The sequence below is a fragment of the Panthera uncia genome (genome assembly GCF_023721935.1).
Source record: "Panthera uncia isolate 11264 chromosome C1 unlocalized genomic scaffold, Puncia_PCG_1.0 HiC_scaffold_4, whole genome shotgun sequence".
Lineage (NCBI taxonomy): Eukaryota > Metazoa > Chordata > Mammalia > Carnivora > Felidae > Panthera > Panthera uncia.
Genome location: NW_026057585.1, coordinates 71,200,477 through 71,220,666, shown reverse-complemented (window position 1 = coordinate 71,220,666; position 20,190 = coordinate 71,200,477). Strand labels below are relative to the sequence as shown.

The 20,190-nt window shown below is 57.6% G+C and overlaps 1 protein-coding gene across 1 annotated transcript in view; it reads left to right on the top strand.

Moving 5' to 3' along the window:
• Nucleotides 1–20,190, top strand: part of SZT2 (SZT2 subunit of KICSTOR complex) — a 52,365-nt gene that overhangs the window by 22,531 nt on the left and 9,644 nt on the right. The window contains exons 12-62 of the mRNA XM_049617335.1: nt 461–603; nt 837–989; nt 1,128–1,242; nt 1,457–1,674; nt 1,771–1,986; nt 2,369–2,447; nt 2,692–2,786; nt 3,255–3,423; nt 3,624–3,738; nt 3,853–3,966; nt 4,135–4,305; nt 4,472–4,566; nt 4,814–4,937; nt 5,045–5,209; nt 5,299–5,503; nt 5,800–5,915; nt 6,026–6,272; nt 7,161–7,302; nt 7,464–7,556; nt 7,708–7,786; nt 7,892–8,182; nt 8,331–8,472; nt 8,660–8,767; nt 8,855–8,918; nt 9,141–9,326; nt 9,673–9,840; nt 9,932–10,010; nt 10,145–10,216; nt 10,399–10,600; nt 11,395–11,494; nt 12,175–12,304; nt 14,079–14,231; nt 14,314–14,416; nt 14,506–14,611; nt 14,698–14,809; nt 15,436–15,554; nt 15,659–15,823; nt 16,077–16,161; nt 16,320–16,484; nt 16,573–16,740; nt 17,094–17,251; nt 17,678–17,844; nt 17,972–18,069; nt 18,161–18,293; nt 18,405–18,535; nt 18,639–18,739; nt 18,813–18,989; nt 19,193–19,460; nt 19,542–19,621; nt 19,709–19,834; nt 19,959–20,158. Coding sequence (XP_049473292.1) covers nt 461–603; nt 837–989; nt 1,128–1,242; nt 1,457–1,674; nt 1,771–1,986; nt 2,369–2,447; nt 2,692–2,786; nt 3,255–3,423; nt 3,624–3,738; nt 3,853–3,966; nt 4,135–4,305; nt 4,472–4,566; nt 4,814–4,937; nt 5,045–5,209; nt 5,299–5,503; nt 5,800–5,915; nt 6,026–6,272; nt 7,161–7,302; nt 7,464–7,556; nt 7,708–7,786; nt 7,892–8,182; nt 8,331–8,472; nt 8,660–8,767; nt 8,855–8,918; nt 9,141–9,326; nt 9,673–9,840; nt 9,932–10,010; nt 10,145–10,216; nt 10,399–10,600; nt 11,395–11,494; nt 12,175–12,304; nt 14,079–14,231; nt 14,314–14,416; nt 14,506–14,611; nt 14,698–14,809; nt 15,436–15,554; nt 15,659–15,823; nt 16,077–16,161; nt 16,320–16,484; nt 16,573–16,740; nt 17,094–17,251; nt 17,678–17,844; nt 17,972–18,069; nt 18,161–18,293; nt 18,405–18,535; nt 18,639–18,739; nt 18,813–18,989; nt 19,193–19,460; nt 19,542–19,621; nt 19,709–19,834; nt 19,959–20,158 — 7,211 coding nt within the window. The remainder of the gene's footprint in view (nt 1–460; nt 604–836; nt 990–1,127; nt 1,243–1,456; nt 1,675–1,770; nt 1,987–2,368; nt 2,448–2,691; nt 2,787–3,254; nt 3,424–3,623; nt 3,739–3,852; nt 3,967–4,134; nt 4,306–4,471; nt 4,567–4,813; nt 4,938–5,044; nt 5,210–5,298; nt 5,504–5,799; nt 5,916–6,025; nt 6,273–7,160; nt 7,303–7,463; nt 7,557–7,707; nt 7,787–7,891; nt 8,183–8,330; nt 8,473–8,659; nt 8,768–8,854; nt 8,919–9,140; nt 9,327–9,672; nt 9,841–9,931; nt 10,011–10,144; nt 10,217–10,398; nt 10,601–11,394; nt 11,495–12,174; nt 12,305–14,078; nt 14,232–14,313; nt 14,417–14,505; nt 14,612–14,697; nt 14,810–15,435; nt 15,555–15,658; nt 15,824–16,076; nt 16,162–16,319; nt 16,485–16,572; nt 16,741–17,093; nt 17,252–17,677; nt 17,845–17,971; nt 18,070–18,160; nt 18,294–18,404; nt 18,536–18,638; nt 18,740–18,812; nt 18,990–19,192; nt 19,461–19,541; nt 19,622–19,708; nt 19,835–19,958; nt 20,159–20,190) is intronic.

Sequence of the window (20,190 nt, the reverse complement as noted above, 5' to 3'; positions counted from 1 at the left end):
TCTGGCAACTCTATTTTCCACCAGTGCCAACCACCCTCAACTGTGCGCCTCCTGAAGACCATAGCTTCCTTTGTCCTGTGCTCATTTCGCACTCAGCCCACAGTTGTCAGCCTTGAACCATGAGGGGGGGTTTATGCTGGCGTGTGGTGGCCTCATCCCGAGTTCCTCCCATCATTTAGCAGCATTCCTCTTAAGTCAGTGACGGAAACGTGGCAGGCTCCATCCTTTGCCTGGATTTACCTCTAAAGGGCTACACGGTCTATTTCTGAGCTCATCCTAATCTGGCCTTCATACTAGAGGCCTCTGTTTTTCGCTTCTGTCTCAGGCTGGGCTCTAAGTTCCTTTGGCCGTAAACCACTGCCATCTCCGACCCCTGGGCCCCGTGGTCCTGTTCGCTGTTTGGAGGTTGTGCCCTCTTTGTCCACAAGTGCTTCTATAGGACAGGCCTTCCTGTCCCCAGGTGCTCTCCCTGCAGCACAGCGGATCTGACTCATCCCACGCCCAGTTCGCTGCCTACTGGAAGCCAGTGCTGTCCATGGATGCTAATTCGTGGCAGCGATGGCTGCACATGCATCGCCTAGTACTGATCCTGGAGCACGACACGTGGGTACCCTCCACGGGCTGAGGGGACAGGGGGTGATGGGAAAGGGGAACAGCAGATGAGCCCTCACCAACTTTAGCCAAGGAAAAACGATGACCCTTTCCTTTCCTGGTCTTCCTGCTCGTCCACCCCCACATCCTCAGATAGCACCCAGAAGAGAGAAGTAGCAATTTATCTGTTTTTTGCCCCCAAGCTTGGGGCTGTGAGATGTGACCTCTGTGCACCCGTCTTCCAGACCAATTCCCAAGCACTTGCACACTCCCGGCAGCAATGGGCGCTACAGCACCGTGCAGTGCAGGATCTCTCACTCCTCGCTGACCTCTCTGCTCCGGGACTGGAGCAGCTTCGTGCTGGTCGAGGGCTATTCCTATGTGAAGCTGCTCTCCAGGTGGGCAAAATGATGTCCCCTCACTCCTCCCCCTCCACTGCATCCCATGTCTCTTCCTCTGACCCCAGACCTCCCCCCTCCTTCTCAACCCACTTACTCCCAGTCTAGGGCTGCTCACTCACCCCCATTTTTCCTTAGTGCCCCAGACCAGCCCCCCTCCTCCTTCTACATGGTCCGCATCATTTCCAAGGCCCCATGCATGGTTCTTCGTCTGGGTTTTCCCATCGGCACACCGGCCCAGGCCCGGCACAAGGTAAGCTGGGCACTGCCTGACTCCCAGACCTAGGAGCCCTGTAGAGTGGACTAGCTCCTTCCCCACAAACTGCACAAGGCCAGGGCCAGTGGAGAAAGGAGCCCCCAGGCCAAGGAATGCTTGGAGTAGAGGGCTGAATCACTTTATCTGGGGACCCTTTCTCCCAGATCTATAGGAGACGGGGTTAGGAGGATCTGATCACATTTCTTCCCAGATTGTGTCGGGCTTGCGGGAAGAGATCCTGCGGCTGCGTTTCCCCCACCGGGTGCAAAGCAAGGAGCCAACACCCAAGGTCAAACGAAAAGGGCTGGGGGGTGTTGGTGGGGGCAGCTCTCCCTCCAAGTCCCCCCCCATGCTGGGCCCGCAGCAGGCCCTGTCTGACCGGCCCTGCCTTGTGGTCCTGCATAAACCCCTGGACAAGCTACTCATCAGGTTGGTGTAGAGGCTGGGGCCCAGGCCGGGGCACGTGGGAGGGCTGGGGCGTAGCTGGGAATGAGCGGAGATCAAGCGATTGCCTCCATTGTCCAGGTATGAGAAGCTACCCCTGGACTACCGGGCACCCTTCTTACTGACGCTGGAGCCACCAGGGCCACTGCCGTTGGTGTCAGGCCGCTCAGCCTCCTCTAGCCTAGCGTCGCTGTCCCGCTACCTCTACCACCAGCGCTGGCTCTGGAGCATCCCATCGGGCCTGGTCCCCGCACTGCCACTCAGCGCCATCGCGCAGCTCCTCTCTGTCCTCACCGAGTATGTTACCCAAGCCTGGCCGGGCAGCTCAGGGCAGGGAGAGAGCAAGCATAGACTCTGGGTGACCGCTGGCAGGAAGCCTGAGTCAGAGCCCGCCCATCTCTAAGCCTCTGAGCCACTGCTGTTCTGCACAGGATTTAGCGCAGAGCAGCGCCTGCCACTGCCCTCCCCTGCCCCTCCTCCAGGTCTGTTCACTTTGGCCTGTGCAGCTAGAGCTGTTGCACCTGAGGCACCAGTAGTCTGAACAGGGCTGTCAGCACACGGGTCTGCCTGGATGGCTGCTGGGAGGTGGGCATGGAAGTGGCATGGGGCGGGGGGACGGACTCTGAGCATCTCTCTCCCATCTCATCCTGTCGCTGCCCCCACCTTTACGGGGCTTCAGAGTCCGACTGTCAGAAGGGTTCCACTTTGCCTGCAGTGGGGAAGGAATCATCAACATGGTCCTGGAGCTTCCAATTCAGGTGTGTGCCATCCCTTGTGACACCTCCCCAACAAGGTCTGTCACTGGAGGGACACTTGCCTCTGAGCTGCATTTGGGCTGCTGGAAACGGTGCCTCATGGGGACCCTGTGGCCAGAGGACCCAGAGCCTGAGGCCAGTCCCAGGACAATGTGGCAAGGGGCTAGAGTTCTGGGGGCCAGAGCTGGGCCGGGCCAAGTCTCTGGCTTGGCTGAGGTTTACCCAAGATCTCCCATTCTGCCCCCAGAATGAGCCCCTGGGGCAGGCTGCAGGCGAGGAGAAGCACACATGTGTTGTCCAGTACATCCTCTTCCCCCCACACTCTACCTCCACCAAAGACAGGTGAGACCCGGGTCTGCCTGGAGAGCTGCCTCTCTCCACATTCTCCTTTCTCCCTACTACCCCTGAAGTTCTGTCTTCCGGGCTGCAGGAGAGTCGGGGTAAGGGTGCTGTTTGTTGTTGTCGTTTGTTTGTTTGTTTGTTTGAAGTTTTTTGGAGGGAGGCGGGAGGGGCAGAGAGAGAGAGAGAGAGAGAGAGAATCCCAAGCAGGCTCCACACTGTCAGCGCAGAGCCCTATGTGGGGCTCGATCTCACAAACTGTGAGATCATGACCTGAGCCAAAATCAAGAGTCTGACGCTTAACTGAGCCACCCAGGCGCCCCATCAGACGTTTCCTCAGGCAGACACGGGCCCAGAGAGGCCACGCGCAAGTTGTGTTCAACCTGTGTGCCTTCCGTGAACTGACCCCCTGCCATTCGGTTGTGGATCGGACTCTCCGCTCTGCCAGGCTCAGGGCTCCTCCTCCTTTAGCTTCTCGACAGATGATGACAACGATGTGGAGGTGGAGGCCCTGGAAGGAGACTCAGAGCTCAACCTGGTCACCGAGGTGTGGGTAGAGCCGCAGTATGGGCGAGTGGGGCCTGGCCCCGAGAGCTGGAAGCACCTGCGGGACCTGACATACTCTGAGATCCCTCGAGCTGTGAGTGACCTCTGAAGCAGCCCCACACCTTACCGGGTTAGCTGCCGTCCCTCTGGAGTACCACAGCTGTGGGCTTCCTGGTCCCTCTGAATCTCTGTGTTCTGCATGTCTGTGACTGTGTGGGCTTCCTTGAGAGCTGGACACCAGAGTACTCTGGGCTAGGACAGGCTGACCCCTGACCTCTGCTGTTTGTCCCCTAGCTCCACCCTCGGGACGCTGCCTGCATAGGCTCCATGCTGAGCTTTGAATACCTGATACAGCTGTGCCAGAGCAAGGAATGGAGTCCCCTGCCCCCAGAGCCGAGGATCTCTAATGGTCAGTGGGGAAGGGGCTCCTGGGATGGAACAGGAAAGTGTGTGGGGAGAAGGCAACCGTAGCTGGGGAGTCCGGGTCTCACTGTGGCTATCGTCCTCCTTCCCTGCCTCCTAGGATTGGACCAGGGAGGAGATACCTGTGTCCACGAGATCCCTTTCCATTTTGACCTAATGGGACTGTTGCCTCAGTGTCAGCAGCTCCAGATGTTCTTCCTTCTGCTTTCCAGAGGTGGGTGAACTTCGTACTTACTCACCCACATGTAGAGGGTCAGCATGCGTGGGAACATTGGGACAGGAGGAGGCTTGGAGGCTGCAGGAGGGCTGCCATGGTCAGGGCTGAGCCAGGGGGCTGGCCGGCAGGAGGCTCTTGGTGCTGAGCGGAGTGTATGTCGGGCAGAACCAGAGGGTGTCCCTCTCGCCGAGGGGCCCTGTCCCACCAACGACATGGTGCTGTGCCTGCTGCACAGCTGCCTGGGGCAGGAGCTGAGTGACCGGGAGATCCCACTGACCACTGCTGACCAGGCCACCTTCTTGAGTGAGGTATTGCGGCGGACCTGCCACAGTCCAGGTGAGCTCCTGCCTCTTTCCCGAACAGCACGCTCTGGCCTAGCCCCATTTCCCCACCCCTCAGGGGGGCTTCTGTCTTTGGGTTTTGGTCTCCCCCTCTCTTCACCTCAGAGCTCTGCCTCTATGCCGGCCCTGCCCTCTTCCACCCACCTCTACCCCCATCGTAGGTCCGGAGGAGTCTCCCATGGGGGGCCACGGGATCCTAAAGGATCAAGCAGTCAGCAGCACCCAGGCCGCTGGAGACTCAGCGCTTCCTCCCCTGGTCAGCACTGATTTGTCTCCTTCAGCCCCTTTTCACACTGACCTCCTTCTATTACCACATATTCGTGCCACCCCTACCCCAGCTTTCTATCACCAGGGATACTGAATGCCTCCTGCCAGTGACAGGGTACTGAGTTCCCCTTTGCCCTGCATCTTGCACTCTATACCTAAGGCTGCGCTCCAGGGTGGAGGGAGGGAGCAGGGGTTGGGCGGTCCCTTACAGATTGTTCTGATTTTCTGTCTTAAAGGTTATAGGCCCTCCTGAGACTCTCAAGCCTCTCATCTCTACCCATTCCCCTCAGTGGCGCTGCTATGCAAGGCTTGTGACTCCCCAGCATGTGTTTCTGACTTTCCTCCCAGCTACCTTCTCAGGTACCACCCAATGGCCTTTATCACTGGCTGGCCTCAGATACAAACCCCTCTTCTCTGTCACCAGCCCACCAGGCAGCTCTAACTTATGTCTCTCTTTTCGTCTTCAGATGTCCAACATCTGGCTGCCTGTGGCCTGGAGGGACCCTCTCAAGAGGAGACAAAGCCTAAGTTTGGGGATGGGAGCGGGGCCCCCAGCCTGAAAGACCTGGGAGGAACTGGGGTGAGGGCTACAAAGGCCCAGGTTCCCACACTCAGCGTCACTCCAGCTGGAGGTAAGGCCGCTGACTCTGAAGTCAGTTAAGCAGGAGCAGGATTGGGAACAAATAGAAGGCTTGGAGACCATGTGACCCTCTTCCCACAGACACTGCCCAGATTCCAGGAGACCTAAGCCCACCTTTCCGTCGGGACTTACAGGCTTACGCTGGGCGTCAGGCTCCACAGACAGAGGGTGCAGATGGTCCCCGGACCCGGTGTCCTGTTTACATCTATAGCTGTGCCCTGGAAGCACTGAGGGAGCAAATGGTTGGCCTGCAGCCCCCTCAGGCACCCCGAGACCTCATCTTCCGGTGAGTACCCTCAATGTGGACCTAGGTCCTCCCCCAACCGTGGCTCCCAGCCAAGGCTCATGACCATAGTCCAGGGCACGGACAGACAGGCTGACCATCAGTGGTCAGAACTCAGTTTCTTAGCCAGGTCCTGCCAGCCCCTTGCTCAGCTTCCTTCAGCAAATCAAGTGAACTTGCTGGGCCGTGAATATATTCAGTAGAGGTGTACAGACCCTCCAGTGGAGTGTGGGTAGACGGCGAGTCAGAGATGTCACTAAGGAGACCTGGCCGAGCTCTCTCTTTGCTCCCGTTCCTAGGACTCAGTTCCTCGATCAGCCCTCCCCATCCTCAGTCTGGATGGAGCCCAGGCACAAGGAGGCAGCCAATCATTGTGCCTTGCTACAGGAGCACGCACAGCGATGCTACGTCCGTGGTGAGGAGGGGGCCGCCTGAGGGAGCCTCAGGGAGGAGTGGGGCTTCGCAGGATTACGGGGATGGGAACTGGAGAGGCCATTCCAGTCGTGGCCCCTTCCTCTTCCTCAGGACTGTTCCGGAGTTTGCAGCAAGCACAGAGCGTCACCTCACAGGACTTGCTGATAGCAGTAGATGCCTGCGAGGAGCTACTACAAGAAGTAGACATCACCCCTTTCCTGCTTGCACTGTGCGGCCACATTCGGGTTTTGCCTCAGGCACCCCCAAGCCCTGGGCCTCTTAGCCCTGGGCCTTTCAGCAGCAGCATCGAGGAGGGCCCCGAGCCTCGGGAACGAGCTGTCCTGGCTTCTGAGTCCAGGTTAGGATTGTCCCTTAGTGATGTGTCCGGGGTGCACAAAGGTCCTGTAAACAGAGACCTTCCCATCTGGGGGAACGGCCACGCACGATCGTGCCCACACACCAAGGAGGCAGTTGCTTCGTCGCTGGCTTCCTGCTCCCACCTGTTTGGCATAGACCCGAGTCTCCTCCCCGTCTCTTCTGTTCTGGTGTGGAGTATTGAGCTGGGTTAGGAGTAGGGAGTTGCCACTCGCCATCAGTGAAAGTAGAAGCTTGTTCTGAGGATGCTCATACAATAGTAATAATCTCTGGAACTACCTGTGAGTTTCGCAGAGTGTTGCCCTCACTGCTGAGTCCCCAGCTCACCTCGGGCCCAGCAGGTCCCTGAAGGGAGAAAGGCAAGCAGGCAGACGGCTGTGTCTGGCACCTGCCATCCTGCCGTGCCTGCCGCATATTAGCATCGGGGAAGCGGCAGACACAGAGGGAGGAGTGTGCTGATGACACTCAGGTCTGCACTCCAGCCAGTTCCCTGTCTGGAGCCCTAGATCCCCCACCTTTCATGCCCCGAAATCAGTGCATCTTCTTCCCACCAGACCTTGCTTTCCCACCTGTTCTCCTTCCGTGGTGAGTGAGATCACCCTCCACCCAGTGGTCTAAGTCCGAAAACTGGGAGTCACCTGTACTCATTCCTCTGCGTCACAGCAATGTCCGGTTGTTAACAAACACGGAGGTTCGAGCCAAAATAGGTCGGCTTGTTCTCCTCGCCTCTTCCACTGCCCGTGCCATTGTGCTGAGCACGCTTGCTAGAGACAGGTGTGGGCTGCGCCTAGTAGGGAAGCAGCCTCCTCTAGGGCTCGCTGATTCTTAACACCTCCTTAACGCACCCTTTACCCCCTCCCTGACCACTCAGCATAGAGACTGAGGACCTCAGTGAGCCTGAGTTTCAGAGCAGCCGTGTCCCTGGGATTCCAGACCCTAGCCTGGAGATCTCTCTGACAGACGTCTGCCAGCTCCGAGGAGAGGCACATGATGCCCTTCATAGCCTCATCCAGGTGGGACGCTTGGTGAGGGCAGAAGAGGGGTGGAGCCCTGCCTGCACCGGGCGCAGTGTTCTCTCCTGGGGTGGGGGTATGTAGCTGTCTATTCTAAGGTAGGGGATAGTGTTCTGCTGAGGGCTGGCTGACATAACAGCCTCTTTCTAACCCCAAAACAGGAGAAGTTCCTGGAGATCAGTGGTCTCTACTTCCGCACGGTGCCCTCCAATCCCCACTACTTCTTCTATTGCCCTCCATCCAGCAGGCGAGAGGTGAGCGGCTTCCTCCCTTCCTCTCTCGGACCCCCGACCTGTAGCCCAGAGGCCCCACTGGGCCCACCCAGGTCCTCTTGACGCTTGGCTCCCTGGGGTCCAGATGTGGCTCTTGTCCTGCGTTGGATAAAGCTCTCTTTGTTTTGTTCAGGATGAGGGCCCCCGGGACACAGTAGACAGAAAAGTCAGTGACCTGGAGTTTTCGGAGGCTGAACTCCTAGGAGAAGAAGGTGTGTGGACAATGGATAGAGATGAGAAGGCTGCTTAAAGCCAGGATTCAGGGCCCTCCACTGCCAGCCTCTCCCATTAACCACACGACATGCATCCACGTCTAGGAGACACAGCCTGCTGTGTGGTCACTGAGAGTGACCCAGAGCTAGAGGTGGAGTATCGTGAGAGCCGTGAACCAGACCTGGGGCCAGCTGGGCTCGACTCTGCCTCGCTGTCAGATGCGGACACTGTGAACCCTGATGAAGACTCCTTCAGTATCCTGGGGGGTGATTCGCCTACCGGGCCTGAGGGCCTGGTACATGACCTGCCACCTCTCTTCCTGCACCTCACGTGCTCTGTGCGGCTGCGCGGGCAGCACAGCTCAGTACCTGTGTGCAGCCTGCCCACCTGCCTGGGTGAGTTTGGGGTGCCCAAGGGAAGGCCACAGGTCCCAGTACAGCCTGCCTGCCTGTCTGTGGGTGGACGTAACTCATTAGCACTGAGAACTTGAAGTCTGTGCTTGTCCCCAGGCTCCAGCAACCCCTGACTCTCCCCCTCTCCCAGGCCAGGTCCTTTCCAGTCTGGAGGGCCCACCCATTGGAGGCCGCGTGCCCCTGAGGGACCTCAGTATTACGCTGGACGTCTTTGTGCTGACACTGCCTCTGGAAGTGGAGCTTCCCCCGACCTCGGACCCTCAGCACCACCGGTGTGGCAGCAAGTCTCGTGGGGGGATCTGGGGCCTTGTTTGGGTAGGGGCCCTTTAAAGGAATCTAGAGGTACTTGAGGGCTCTAGAACCCCTTAAAGAGTCCAAGAAAGGAGTGCTAAGGAAGCCCTAGGAGGAGAGTAGCTGCCGTGGCTGCTGATCTTTGACCTTCGCTCCCACTCTGTTCAGGTCCACATCTGAAAGCAGTGCTTCCTTCCCACGATCCCCGGGGCAGCCATCATCTTTAAGGTCGGATGATGGCCTGGGGCCCCCAATGCCACCCCCAGAAGAAGACAGGTACTTCCCTTTGTCCCGCTCAGAGTTCCTCACTTCCTGTCCGTTTTGTTTTCTGGAAACCAACATCTAAACCTTTCTTCCACTTAGGCACCCTGGACTGTCCAATTTGGCCACACCCCACAGACTGGCTATTGAGACCACCATGAGTGAGGTGAGGGCCTTCCCTCCCCCAGCCTAACTGACAGCCCCTCAGCACTGTAACCGATACCCTCTCCCTCATATGAGTAAGCTAAGGTGCCCCTTTATTCTGGGATCAGAGTAGGGCTGCCCTCAATCTGTGAGGCAGAGTACCTTCTAGTCTGGGAGTGAGGTGATGTGCCAGGCAGCGAGGGAGGTGCCCTTGGCCACTCCCCTGATCGCTCTCTGACTGTAGATCCACTGGTTGCTGGAAGACGAGATGGTAGCGGCCCTCCGAAGAGGGGGCATCCCCCAGAGCCCTACCCTGCACCGTGCAGCTGCCCACATCCATAGCTCTCCTGGACGCTCCACCTGCCTTCGCCAGACCCTGCCACTGAGTTTTGTGTTTGGGCCAGAACGTTCCCTCACACAATTCAAGGAGGTATGCTACCCTCAGAACACCCCCTGGTCATCCTGGGGCCCATTCTTCCCTGGACTCCAGATACGGAAGGAGACTGGCCTCCCTCCAGAACAGCCTCCTCACCACATCGTCCCTCACCCCATGCCTGGGAAGGGTGGGAAGAGACCCGGCTCCCCTCCTTGCCACTAGGCCTGTTGAACCTTAGGCAATTCGCTGAACCTCTGCATACCTCAGCAATGGGGATGCCGGTGTCTGCTTTACCAGATGATTGTGGGGGTCTGCTGAGGAAGCAGGGGGTTGGAGGGGGAGGGCGTGAATAGGGAGGGCTGCTCCTGCCTAAACTGTGACCTTGGCTCCTGCTCCCCAGGAGTTCCGCCGCCTTCACCTCCCTGGCCACATTCTTCTTGAGGATCCTGACAGTGGCTTCTTCTTTGTGGCAGTTGGCCAACAGCCAGGAGGGTCCCAAGGGGAGCTCCCTTCAGCAGCCTGGGCTTGGCACAGCCATGAGGACAAGGCCGAAGGTGTCGAAGCGGAGGTGGGCCTTTCCTGGGATGACCTGGGAATGGAGGGGGTGGAGGTGGGTGTGTGGGGCCTATATTCAGTCCTGAATTTCTGCCTAACCTTAGGCCCTGACAGCCAGCCCCCAAGCCCCTGGCTCCCCAGAGGGTTCTGATGGCACGCCCCTCCTCAGCCTGCCACAGGGAGGTAAGAGAAGACTTGGGCAACAAAGTCTGGGGGCTAGGACCAGGGACTTGCAGATCCCTGGCCCTGCTTCCATTTTCAGAGGGTGGTCCTAAACAGGATCGCTAGACATTCCAGGATTTTCCTTCTCTTCCCAGGGAGACAGCCTGGGCCTAGCCGGGGGCTGAGCCTTATGTCCAGTCAGGGCAGTGTGGACTCTGACCACCTAGGTAAGCCGGGGCGATGGGCGTAGGCCTCTGAGCTGATAGGAAGCAGACTCAGGGCTGTGCAGCAGAAGGACTGGGCAGGGGGCATCAGAAAGGACTAACATGGGAGGGCCCATCAAGCCTGATATGCTCGGAGGCTCAGCTGAGCCAAAGGACGGGGCTGAACTTCGGCACATTTGAAACAGGTTATGATGGTGGCAGCAGTGGCTCAGACAGCGAGGGCCCCAATGAGACCCTGGGGGAGAAGCCTCCCTTCACATTGCGGACCCCACCTGGGCAGGCACCTCCACAGCCTTCACTCTCAGGCCTCCCTGGGCCCTGCCTGCCTGACTTCTGGCTCATCGTCCGCATACTACAGGATCGTGTAGAAGTGTATGCACATGCGCGGTAAGTAGGGTCCTGCGCCTGACTCTAAGGTTAGCTGCTTTCCCCTGGTCCCACAACACTCCTCTCCGATATCACTCAAAAGTAAAACTTGGGACTGAGGGTTTGTATTCTAAGGCTGGGGGGTCCTGACCCCTTCCCACAGCCTATATATAGCAAAGCAAGTTACTCTTTGCTTTCCTAGCAGAGGTAAAAAGCTGGTAGGATTTGGGCTCCTCGTCAAGCATTAAGAGCATCTACAGTTCAGAGCAGCTTCAGAAGTTGATATGGGAATAATAGGTAATATTTCACAAGTGCTTATTATGCAGCAGACAGTGTTCTAAGTGTTCTACCTGGATCAGCTCCTTTCATCTATGAAATAGTCCTCGAAAGTATTATTCTCCTTATGGCATGGATGACAAAACTCAAGCACAGAGAAATTAAATACTTGCCTAAGGTCACAGTAAAGGGCAGAGCCAGAATTCACAGGTAGGCCTCTGGTTAAATATGGCTCTCATCACAGAGTGGAGGGGGTTTGAGAAGGGAAGACCGCCATTCTGATCAAGATTGGAGAATGGAGAAGAGGTGCACCGTGTGAAGGAAGCCTTGGGGTTGGTGTGCTGCCCATGTGAGGGCTGACAAAGCAAGCGTGGAGCCTATGCTGCCATAATTGCTACCAAGAATTCTGTTTTTCCTCTTTCCCAGCATTTGCTTCTCTTTGTCCAGTCCTACTCCCTTTTCGTGATTTCTCTTGGCCTCAGCTCTCAAGCTCCCCGCCCCTACCCCAGAAGTGTGTCTGATCCATCCCTCCCCTCTAGGAGCCTGATTCGGGAGGATGGGGGACCAGGCACCGAGTGTCGCCACCTGCAGCAGCTCCTGGTGAGGCGAGTTGGGGAGATCTGCAGGGAGGTCAACCAGGTAAGGGACGGCTGGGGGCAGGGCTCTCTAGGCACGGGACACTGTTCAGATGAGGAAGGAGTTTCCAGGAACTTGACCTTCACAGGCTCTTGATCCATCTTGGCCATTTTCTTTGACACCTGGTTACCGGGGTACTATTACTCCACGGACTCTACAAACTGGGAACGCTCCCTCACTCGTCCCAGTAACGTGGGTTACTCTCCCAGACCCTGACTATGCGCTGTCCCTTCTGGTTGCACTGTGCCAGTGTTAGGGATATAATAGTGAACTGCACAGGGAAAATTCTCTGGAGCTTGTGTCGAGTGGGGCAGAGAGGCATTGAACAACTGAATTGTATGAATTGTATCCATTACAATTGTGAAGAATTAGGAGAGCAAATGACAGTCTTGACCTTCTGAAGTGTCAGGGGAAGAGTTGATTTTTAAGCTGAGACCTGAAGGATGGGGAACACGTTCTGGCAAAGAAGAGGGATGAGTTCTAACGGGGGTTCAGAGCCCAGTGACTATGGGGCACATCTCTGACCCCCCACCCCGACCCCCACCCCAGTGATTACTGATGCTCTGCTGACCACTGACCCCCAGTAATAACAGGCATCAGCTCTGGCCTTTGATCACCCCTGACCACCACCACCAATTTATGAGAAATATTTCAGTTCCCTCATACCTGGCTCCTTCTCCCAGCGACTGCTTCTGCAGGACCTCCATGACAGTCACGTGTGTAACTCTCTTCTGGTGGCCGAGAGTGAAGAAGATCTATGGCGCAGCGAGACCCCCTTCCACTCTCGTCAGCGGGCACCGCTGCCCAGCGATGGTGAGACCCCACCCAGGAGCCTCCCTCACGGGCTGCTGCCCTCTCTGTATCCATTCTTGGGTAAAAAGACAAGGGCGGAGGCACCATGACCTAGTCACCAGTGCCAGGAGAGCAGGGAGGATAGGACAGAAAAGGATTGCTGAGTTGGGCTCTTGAAGAGTTCCTCTGTGTTGTCAGTGAAAGTAGTTTCAGCAGGGAGGTGGGACTAGGAACCAGAGAAACAGAAGCGAAGATAATTACACAGCCGGAGCAGAGAATAGCTACTCATTCAAGTGGCGGAGACTAGAGGAAGATGGGAGGCAACGGAGGAACTTGATAGTGAGGTAGAGACTCGCACATTTATGTTCCACAGGGAAAGAGCCAGTAGAGACGGAAAGGTTGAAGAATATAGGAGAAAAGGGACTGTGGAAGGGGCACCGGCTGTGACCTGTCTTCCCGAGGGCGTGCCTCTGCCTGGCCCCACCTTCTTTTCCAAAATGACCGTCTTTCCCCTTTGGGTAACAGACAGGGCCGAAGAATGGAGTGAGGGAGTGTGGACTTATAGGCCAAGTCACAGGGGGGAGAAGGGCAGAGGGGAGGAGGCTAAGGCCCAGTAGGAGGGTGTGTCTTCCAGTTGGCTGTCCCTCCAGACAGGCAGGTACGAGATCCCTTTGGGATTCCTCAGATTTCTGGTCATGGTTGGGAAACATGGTAATTCTCAAGATGCTAATTGAAGTCTTGACACTTCTGTGGTCTTCTCTTACTCCTGATGACCTCTCACCCCAGCTCAGAGGGGAAACCCACATCATGGCATTCCTTTGCAGTTCTCCCTTCTGGTTTAAAAGTAAAATCAGACCGCTTCTTAATTGTAACATTCTCCACAAGTCTGTGGGCAAATGTCCCTAACAGTCCTGGACACTGCATCTCTCTGCACATCCTGAGATGTGCTCCATATCAAAGCAGAAGTCCCCTAATTAGCGGACTTCCCGGGGAGTTGATGGCATCTTCTACAAATTGAGCATGAGCCAGGACAGCCAAGTGCTTTTGCTTCAAAATGACTTCTAGCAGCCTGAGATGTAAGACCGGTTGGAGCCCAGAGATGGCTGCTCCTCGTTATAGTCTCTCCGTGTGGTTTTGCCGAAGGTCTTAGCAACCAGCATTCCATTTCAAACTCTGCAGCCCCCTGTGTGGCCCGTACACCACTCACACCCGGCAGCAGCTTCTCTGAGAAACCAGATCGCCACCTTGGCCCTACTGGGAGGTTCCGCATCAACCTGGGAACCTGGCAGGGGTCCGACGAGGCACTGGACCGTGTCCTTGGGCTCTCGCATTGTGTCTTACCGCCCTAGGGGTTCCCTGGGATAGCTGTCCTCCAGAGCATTTTCCCTGACTCTGCTGTGAGCGCTGTGAGCGTGTGTCTGCACTCACATCGTCTCCATTCTAACGGGGTTCTTGTTGCCACTCCCTGTGAGCACACAGATGGATTATAACATGTTCTAGTATAACACAGTCAGAGTGTCTTGGCATTATCTCTGGGATTTTCCTGTGCTCTGCCTTACCTGACGCCTCTTCTTAGCTCCTTCTCCACACCTCCCGAGAGCCTCTGTGCTGTCACCTGGCTTCCCAAGAGCATGGTCCTGCCTTGTTGCCCAGAATGACCGTCTTGCCCCTGCGGGCTAATAGACAGGGCCAAGGAGTCCTGGGGAGTGAGGACAAGTAGGCAGTTCATTAGTGTGAAGTAGCAAGGGCAGAGGGCCGTGTCCCGCTTCTGATCCAGTGTCTCCCTTCTCCCCAGATTACGCTGCTGACGAGAGTTGTACACCCCGAGGGTACCTAGCAGCCACCATGCAGTTTGTCCCTGGCCATTTCTCCTGTGACGTTGTGTGGAAAACCGTGATTCGAGTCCATTCGCGCCTGAAAATGGGGCCCAGCATGGGGGTCTCTCGGGGTGTGTGATGGGCATGAGAGGGCAGGTGGAGTGGGAGGGAATGTGGAGAGGGGAGCGTCCTGAGCCCCTGTTACTCGCACAGCCATCCAGGCCCTGCGCTCTGTGCTCAATGCCTTCTCTGTGGTGAACCGGAAGAATATGTTTGTCTATCAGGAACGAGCAACGAAGGCTGTGTACTACCTGAGGTATGTGGGTCCTGGGAAGACAGGGCAAAGCATGGATCAAGGACGGAGGCAGAGGAGGTATGTCCAAAGACTCTGCCTCTCTTTTCCAGACTCCTGGAGACGTCCTGCAGTGAGCAGCCTTGGGAAGGTGACGCCTTGCCCCCCTCCCTAGCTCTGTCCCGAAGCCAGGAGCCCATCTACTCTGAGGAAGCCTCGGCATGTATCACCCCCATATCCTGGTGCCCTGTGCTCCCCTCATACTCTGCCCCCTGGAGCCGGGCCCTGACCAAGTTTCCCTGCAGGGTCCTCGTTCTCCCCTGGACATGGCTTCTAGCCGCGGTTCAGATGCTGCTCGTCCTGTGGGCCAGGTGGACAGGCATATCCAGCTGCTCGTGCATGGCGTAGGACAGGCAGGTACGCACTGTGAGGAGGGGGCAGGAGTGTAACCAGATGAGGTTCCGGAATTCTCCGAGACTTCCTTTGGTACCTTCCCACTCTAGCTCATGCCGTGCTCTGGGTTTCCCTCAGGCCAGAGCTGGGTGGGACAGACAGACTCCGGTGATGTTTAGAGGGTAGGCCCTGTAGCTGAATGAAATGCAGCTTGGGGAAGAGAAGCCGTTAAAAGTGATATCAGGTATCTAGCCTGGGTGACTATGTGTAGATGGTGTTCTATTGATAGGTCTGGGGTGAAGGTGATGGGTTCGGTTTGGGATATGTTGAGCATGGGGCATCCAGTAGGTGACTGGGTGTTCCAGCTGATATTTATAGCTGGTTTCACGTGTACCAGGTCTTGGGCTAAGACTGTTACATATGAGGTAGATGTTATTATTTCTCCCATCTTATGGATGAGGACACTGAGGCTTTGAGAGGTGAGACTCACTTGTCCACAGTTACACAGTAAACTAGAACTTGGCAGCGCTAGAAACTAGTGCTGGCTGCCTCCAGTGTGTGGGGGAATGTTCAAGGCTGGGGTTTAAGGGCCGTACTGGGGGTTGCTGGATCCTCGGTTGGTGTCTCCACCTTACCATGGCTGTGTCAAGGTCCCGAGATTACAGATGAGCTAGTACGGGTTCTGCGTCGGCGCCTGGACGAGGCCACCCTGGATGTCATCACAGTCATGCTGGTTCGGAACTGCAAGCTGACACCGGCTGACGTGGAGGTCAGCTCCCTCCCAGCCTCCAACATCCCTCCAAGGCTCGGGTATAGGGACCATCTCCGCTGTACCCTCTCCGTGCAGCTCTGACTCCCCTTCCCACTCTGCAGTTCATCCAGCCCCCCGGAAGTCTCCCCTCAGAAGTGCTGCATCTGGCCCTGCCTGCCTCCTGCAGGCCCTGGCTTCCTGCCTTGGCCTGGTACCTGCGGCAGAACTTGCTCATCTTCCTGCACTCTCCCAAGTACACGGACAGCAACAGCCGGAACCACTTCCAGGTGAGGTTTCAGTCCCTCCCATGCACAGATGCCCCCACTCACCCCCTTGCCATTGTAACCGTTTTCTACAGGTGTCACGTGCTTACCTTTGCCCGTGGACCTGTATACACCCATGCCTCCCCCACCCCCTGCACCTTTATTGTCTTCCTGTGCTCCCGGGTGTGCCTGTCTGCCATCCCCCACTGTGGACACCACCCCCTGATGGCTTCTGTCCCATCCGCTTAGTCTTAGTTCTCTGTGCTTGTCTCCCCAGCACCCGCTCCCACCGCAGGGCGGCCTCCCCGACTTGGACATCTACTTGTATAACAAGCCTGGCGGACAGGGCACCGGGGGCAAAGGTACAAGGCAGGCCTGTGCCACTGCTGACTGTGGGAGAGCCTTTCTTGTCTTGTGGCTGACAGGGCCTTTTCCAGCCTTGCAGCTCAGGGCGATCCAGAGGGGGCGACAGGATGTCTGGAGGTCTCAGACCTGAGCCTTCCTGTGGATTTCTACCCAGGGGTTGCCTGCATCACTCTAGCCTTCGTGGATGAAGGGGGGAACCCCATCTCACTGGCATCATGGCCCCCCTCCTCTCCGGGGCCCCTAGACCCACTGCAAGAGGAGGAATTTGAGCAGCTGACCCAGGTCACCCGCTGCCCGATCGTGCCAGACAGTTCTTCAGGTGGGGCAGCTTGGTCAGAGGAGGGGGTGTATAGTTAATGCTCTGGGAACAAGAGGCACCCCCAGGTCACCTCCATTCTTTCCTTCAGCTCAGAATGGGGCCCCGCGGCTTCGACTGGATGTGTGGGAGAAGGGGAACATCAGTATCGTACAGCTAGAGGAAAAGCTCCGAGGAGCAGCTCGCCAGGCCCTGGCTGATGGCATTATGGAGCTGCGGCTGCTGCCAGCCTCGCTGTGTACAGAGGACACATCTCCGGGTACGTGGGGTCCAGAGAACACCCCAGGCCCCTGGAAGACAGTAGTAGCTGGTGAGATTGCAAAGATGGGGTCCAGGAAGGCATCACAGAGGCTCCCTCCAAAATACAGATTCATGGTTGTCCTTTATCTTCCCTGCATCAGCAAGGTGACACGCCAGCAAAATGCACACATGCAGTTGGTCACCCACTTAGAGAGGGATATCTGCTCACAAACGTGTGGCTATCAGTTGCACATACTGTCATTCACTAACAGGTAGAGTAAGGGACAAGTCACTCTAGGGGCTTGGGGCTAGGTTGTCGGAAATAGGGATTGACGGTCAGTGACAGGCTTCTGTAATGTCTGATGTCTGCAGGAAGTCTCAGGAGCGGGTCGTTGGAAACCAAGAGCCCTGCAGGCCGAGCTAGCACCTTTCCCCCTGGCCCTGGCCCTGGCCCTGGCCCTGGCCCTGGCCCTGGGGAGCCTGTGACTCCCCCCAGCAAGGCTGGCCGGCGTAGCTTCTGGGATATGCTGGTAATGGGAGGATGGGAAGAAGTGGTGAAGTTGGCATCTACCTTCTTGCCTGCTTCCTAGCCCTCCTACCTTCCCCTGCAGACCTTGCCCCAGATCACCTGTCATATAAACGATCCTGTCGTTAGGGGTTTGCAGAATGTGGCAGGTTCTCTCTGACATAGAGAGCCTCAGCGTATCAAGTGCCTTCGCTTCCCTTTTTCTTACGGGGCCCTCACAGTAGCCTGCAGGATAAGTAGGGCTTTTCCCAACGTGGGTGCCGAAGCTCAGGAAAGCTGAGTAGTCTGCCCAAAGCTCCTTAGTGAGCCTGCAGCAACGCCAGGGCCTGCACCAAGCCCTCCAGGCTCTTGTTACTTTTCCACGATGCCCCCATCCTTCATGCCATCCCCCTTCCCGACGGCTCTTCCTCATTCACTGCCTTGCCCCCAGAGTAAAACAGAATGTGGGGACTTGGGTTCCCCCAAAACAACGGATGACATTGTCCTGGATCGGCCAGAAGACACCCGGGGCCGGAGGCGTCACAAAACTGAAAGTGTTCGGACTCCGGGTGGAACTGAGCGGGCACCGGGCCCGGATTCTGGAGCCCAGAGACAAAGGTTTGTGTGTGTTGTGGTGTCCTGTTGTGTCATGGGAGGGTGTGAAGTCACAGGTGAGTATCGAGTTTGTATAAACACACTCGTGTCACATATGGATGTGAGGGTCTCACTCCTACTGTGTCTTCAGACGCCGGACCACACAGCTAGAAGAGGGCGAGGTGGGGACCCTGCAGCCTGTGTTTGCTCGTGTGACTCAGCACTGGATGGAGTTTATGGTTCAGATCGGTGAGACCCTAGGCCCCCCTCCCCTGTACTCAACCCCATGGCCTGGTCCCCATCCTGCAGCCCCGTCATGACTTCTCTGCGCTGGTTCCAGGTTGTGCCTCAGTGTCCAGAAGCTCCACCCACATGGTGTCCCGATTCCTCCTTCCATCTGTCCTTTCTGAGTTCACCGCTCTTGTTACCTCCATGGCTGCAGACACCAGCGTCCGTGTCTTTGAGCAGCATTTGTGAGTTTGGGGTCTCATGGAGGCTGAGCTAGGGCAGGTGGGGGCTAGGCCTGGGAGGTGGTGGCCAGAGAATAGAGCCACGGGTGGTCTGCTTTCTGTCCCTCCCTCCAGGGGTTCAGAGCCTGAGATCTTCAGTCCTTGCTCCCTTGGACAACTGGGCCCAACCCCACGCCCAGCAGCTGAGAGACATCTGCTGCTTCTGGGCAGGAACTTCTTGCAGTGGAGGAGACCAACCCAGCAGGGTGAGGGCATGGCCTAGTGGGGGTGAGTTCAGATAGCTGTGGGGGCAGGGTGGGCTCAAGGGGATCTGCCTCCAGACCCCTATCGAGCCGCTCCCTCCTCTAGCCGCCAAGGCCATGCAGCGCTTCGAGCCAGGAGGTGATGGGAGCTCTGGGCGAAGTGCTCCCCGGCAGAGGTTCCTGCTGTTGGAGGTCGTGGACAAGAAGGTAGATGTGGGGCCAGCGGCTGGGTCTGAGAAGGGGTTCGGTGATCTCCCTGACCCTGACCCCTGACTTCCAGCTGCAGCTGCTGACCTACAACTGGGCTCCAGACCTGGGAGCGGCATTGGGCCGAGCGCTGGTTCGCCTCGTGCAGTGGCAGAACTCACGTGCCCATCTCATCTTCTGCCTCCTCAGCCAGAAGCTCGGGCTCTTCCATCATTACGGCCAGTTGGACTTCCCGGTGCGGGATGAAAAGGTGCCCGTTGCTTGGGCCCCCTCCTCTAGTTCTGGTTCCTGAGGGATTAGTTCAAGGAAGTGCCAGTCCGAGAGCAGGGGAGAGGGGACAGACTGAGGGCAGAGGTAGTGGGGAGGGTGAGTCTGAGAAAGGAGGCCATGGGGTGAGCGAGAGGATCTGAGGGCAAAGGCCACGAACCCCTTGTGACACTCTGTCTCTCTCAGGAGCCAAACCCATTTCTGCTGCCAACCATGGAAGCAGAGACCCTCATCCGGAGTGCAAGCCCCCCTCTGAGCCGTGAACAGGGCCGGCTGAGTGCATCCTCTCGGGGTGGGGGCCCCCTTCCCCTGGACACATTCCCCTTCGATGAGGCCCTGCGGGATATCACAGCTGCCCGCCCCAGCTCCTCACTCGGTCCTGTGCCCAGACCCCCTGATCCCGTCACCTACCATGGACAACAGTTCCTGGAGATCAAGATGGCCGAGCGCAGAGGTGAGGGCACTGGGCCGGGCAGAATGTGGGAGAGAGAGGGCTGACAGCTCCCGGGCCGTTACCAATGCCTGCAACCCCCAGAGCTGGAGCGCCAGATGAAGATGGAGAACCTGTTCGTGACCTGGCAGCAGCGTTCTGCCCCTGCCAGCATGCCCATCAGTGTGAGTGGCCCGAGCCCGTGCCCTCCGTGAGCATCCTGTGACCCTCTCCTGGCCACCGTTCTGGTATTCACCGCCCCATGTCTCCAGGCTGCGGAGCTGGAGACCCTGAAGCAGTCGTCCCGCCTGGTGCATTACTGTGCGACAGCCCTGCTCTTCGACCCGGCTGCCTGGCTGCACGGGCCCCCAGAGACCTCTGGGCCCCCCGAGGGCCAGGTGAGGCTAGGGACTCCTGGGCTTCTCCCACGGGACCTCCATTTACCTGCAGTGCCCTCCATTCCTCCCCCACTGTGGCGTGTTTGACGGCGGCTAGAGCCTCCCTTAATCTCCACTCCCACAGCGGCGCCATCGCCCCGAGTCAGGCTCCGGGAGCCGCGAGGCCCCCGCAGGCTGCGAGCCCTCAGATGTGCCTCCGCCAGGTGCCCGTGAGGAGCCTTGGCTGAAGGAGCTGAGCTTGGCTTTCCTGCAGCAGTACGTGCAGTATCTGCAGAGCATGGGCTTTGTGCTGGTGCCGCTGCGGCCCCCCTCACCCGCCCGCAGGTGAGCCCATCTCTTCCTCCGCCCCCCCCCCC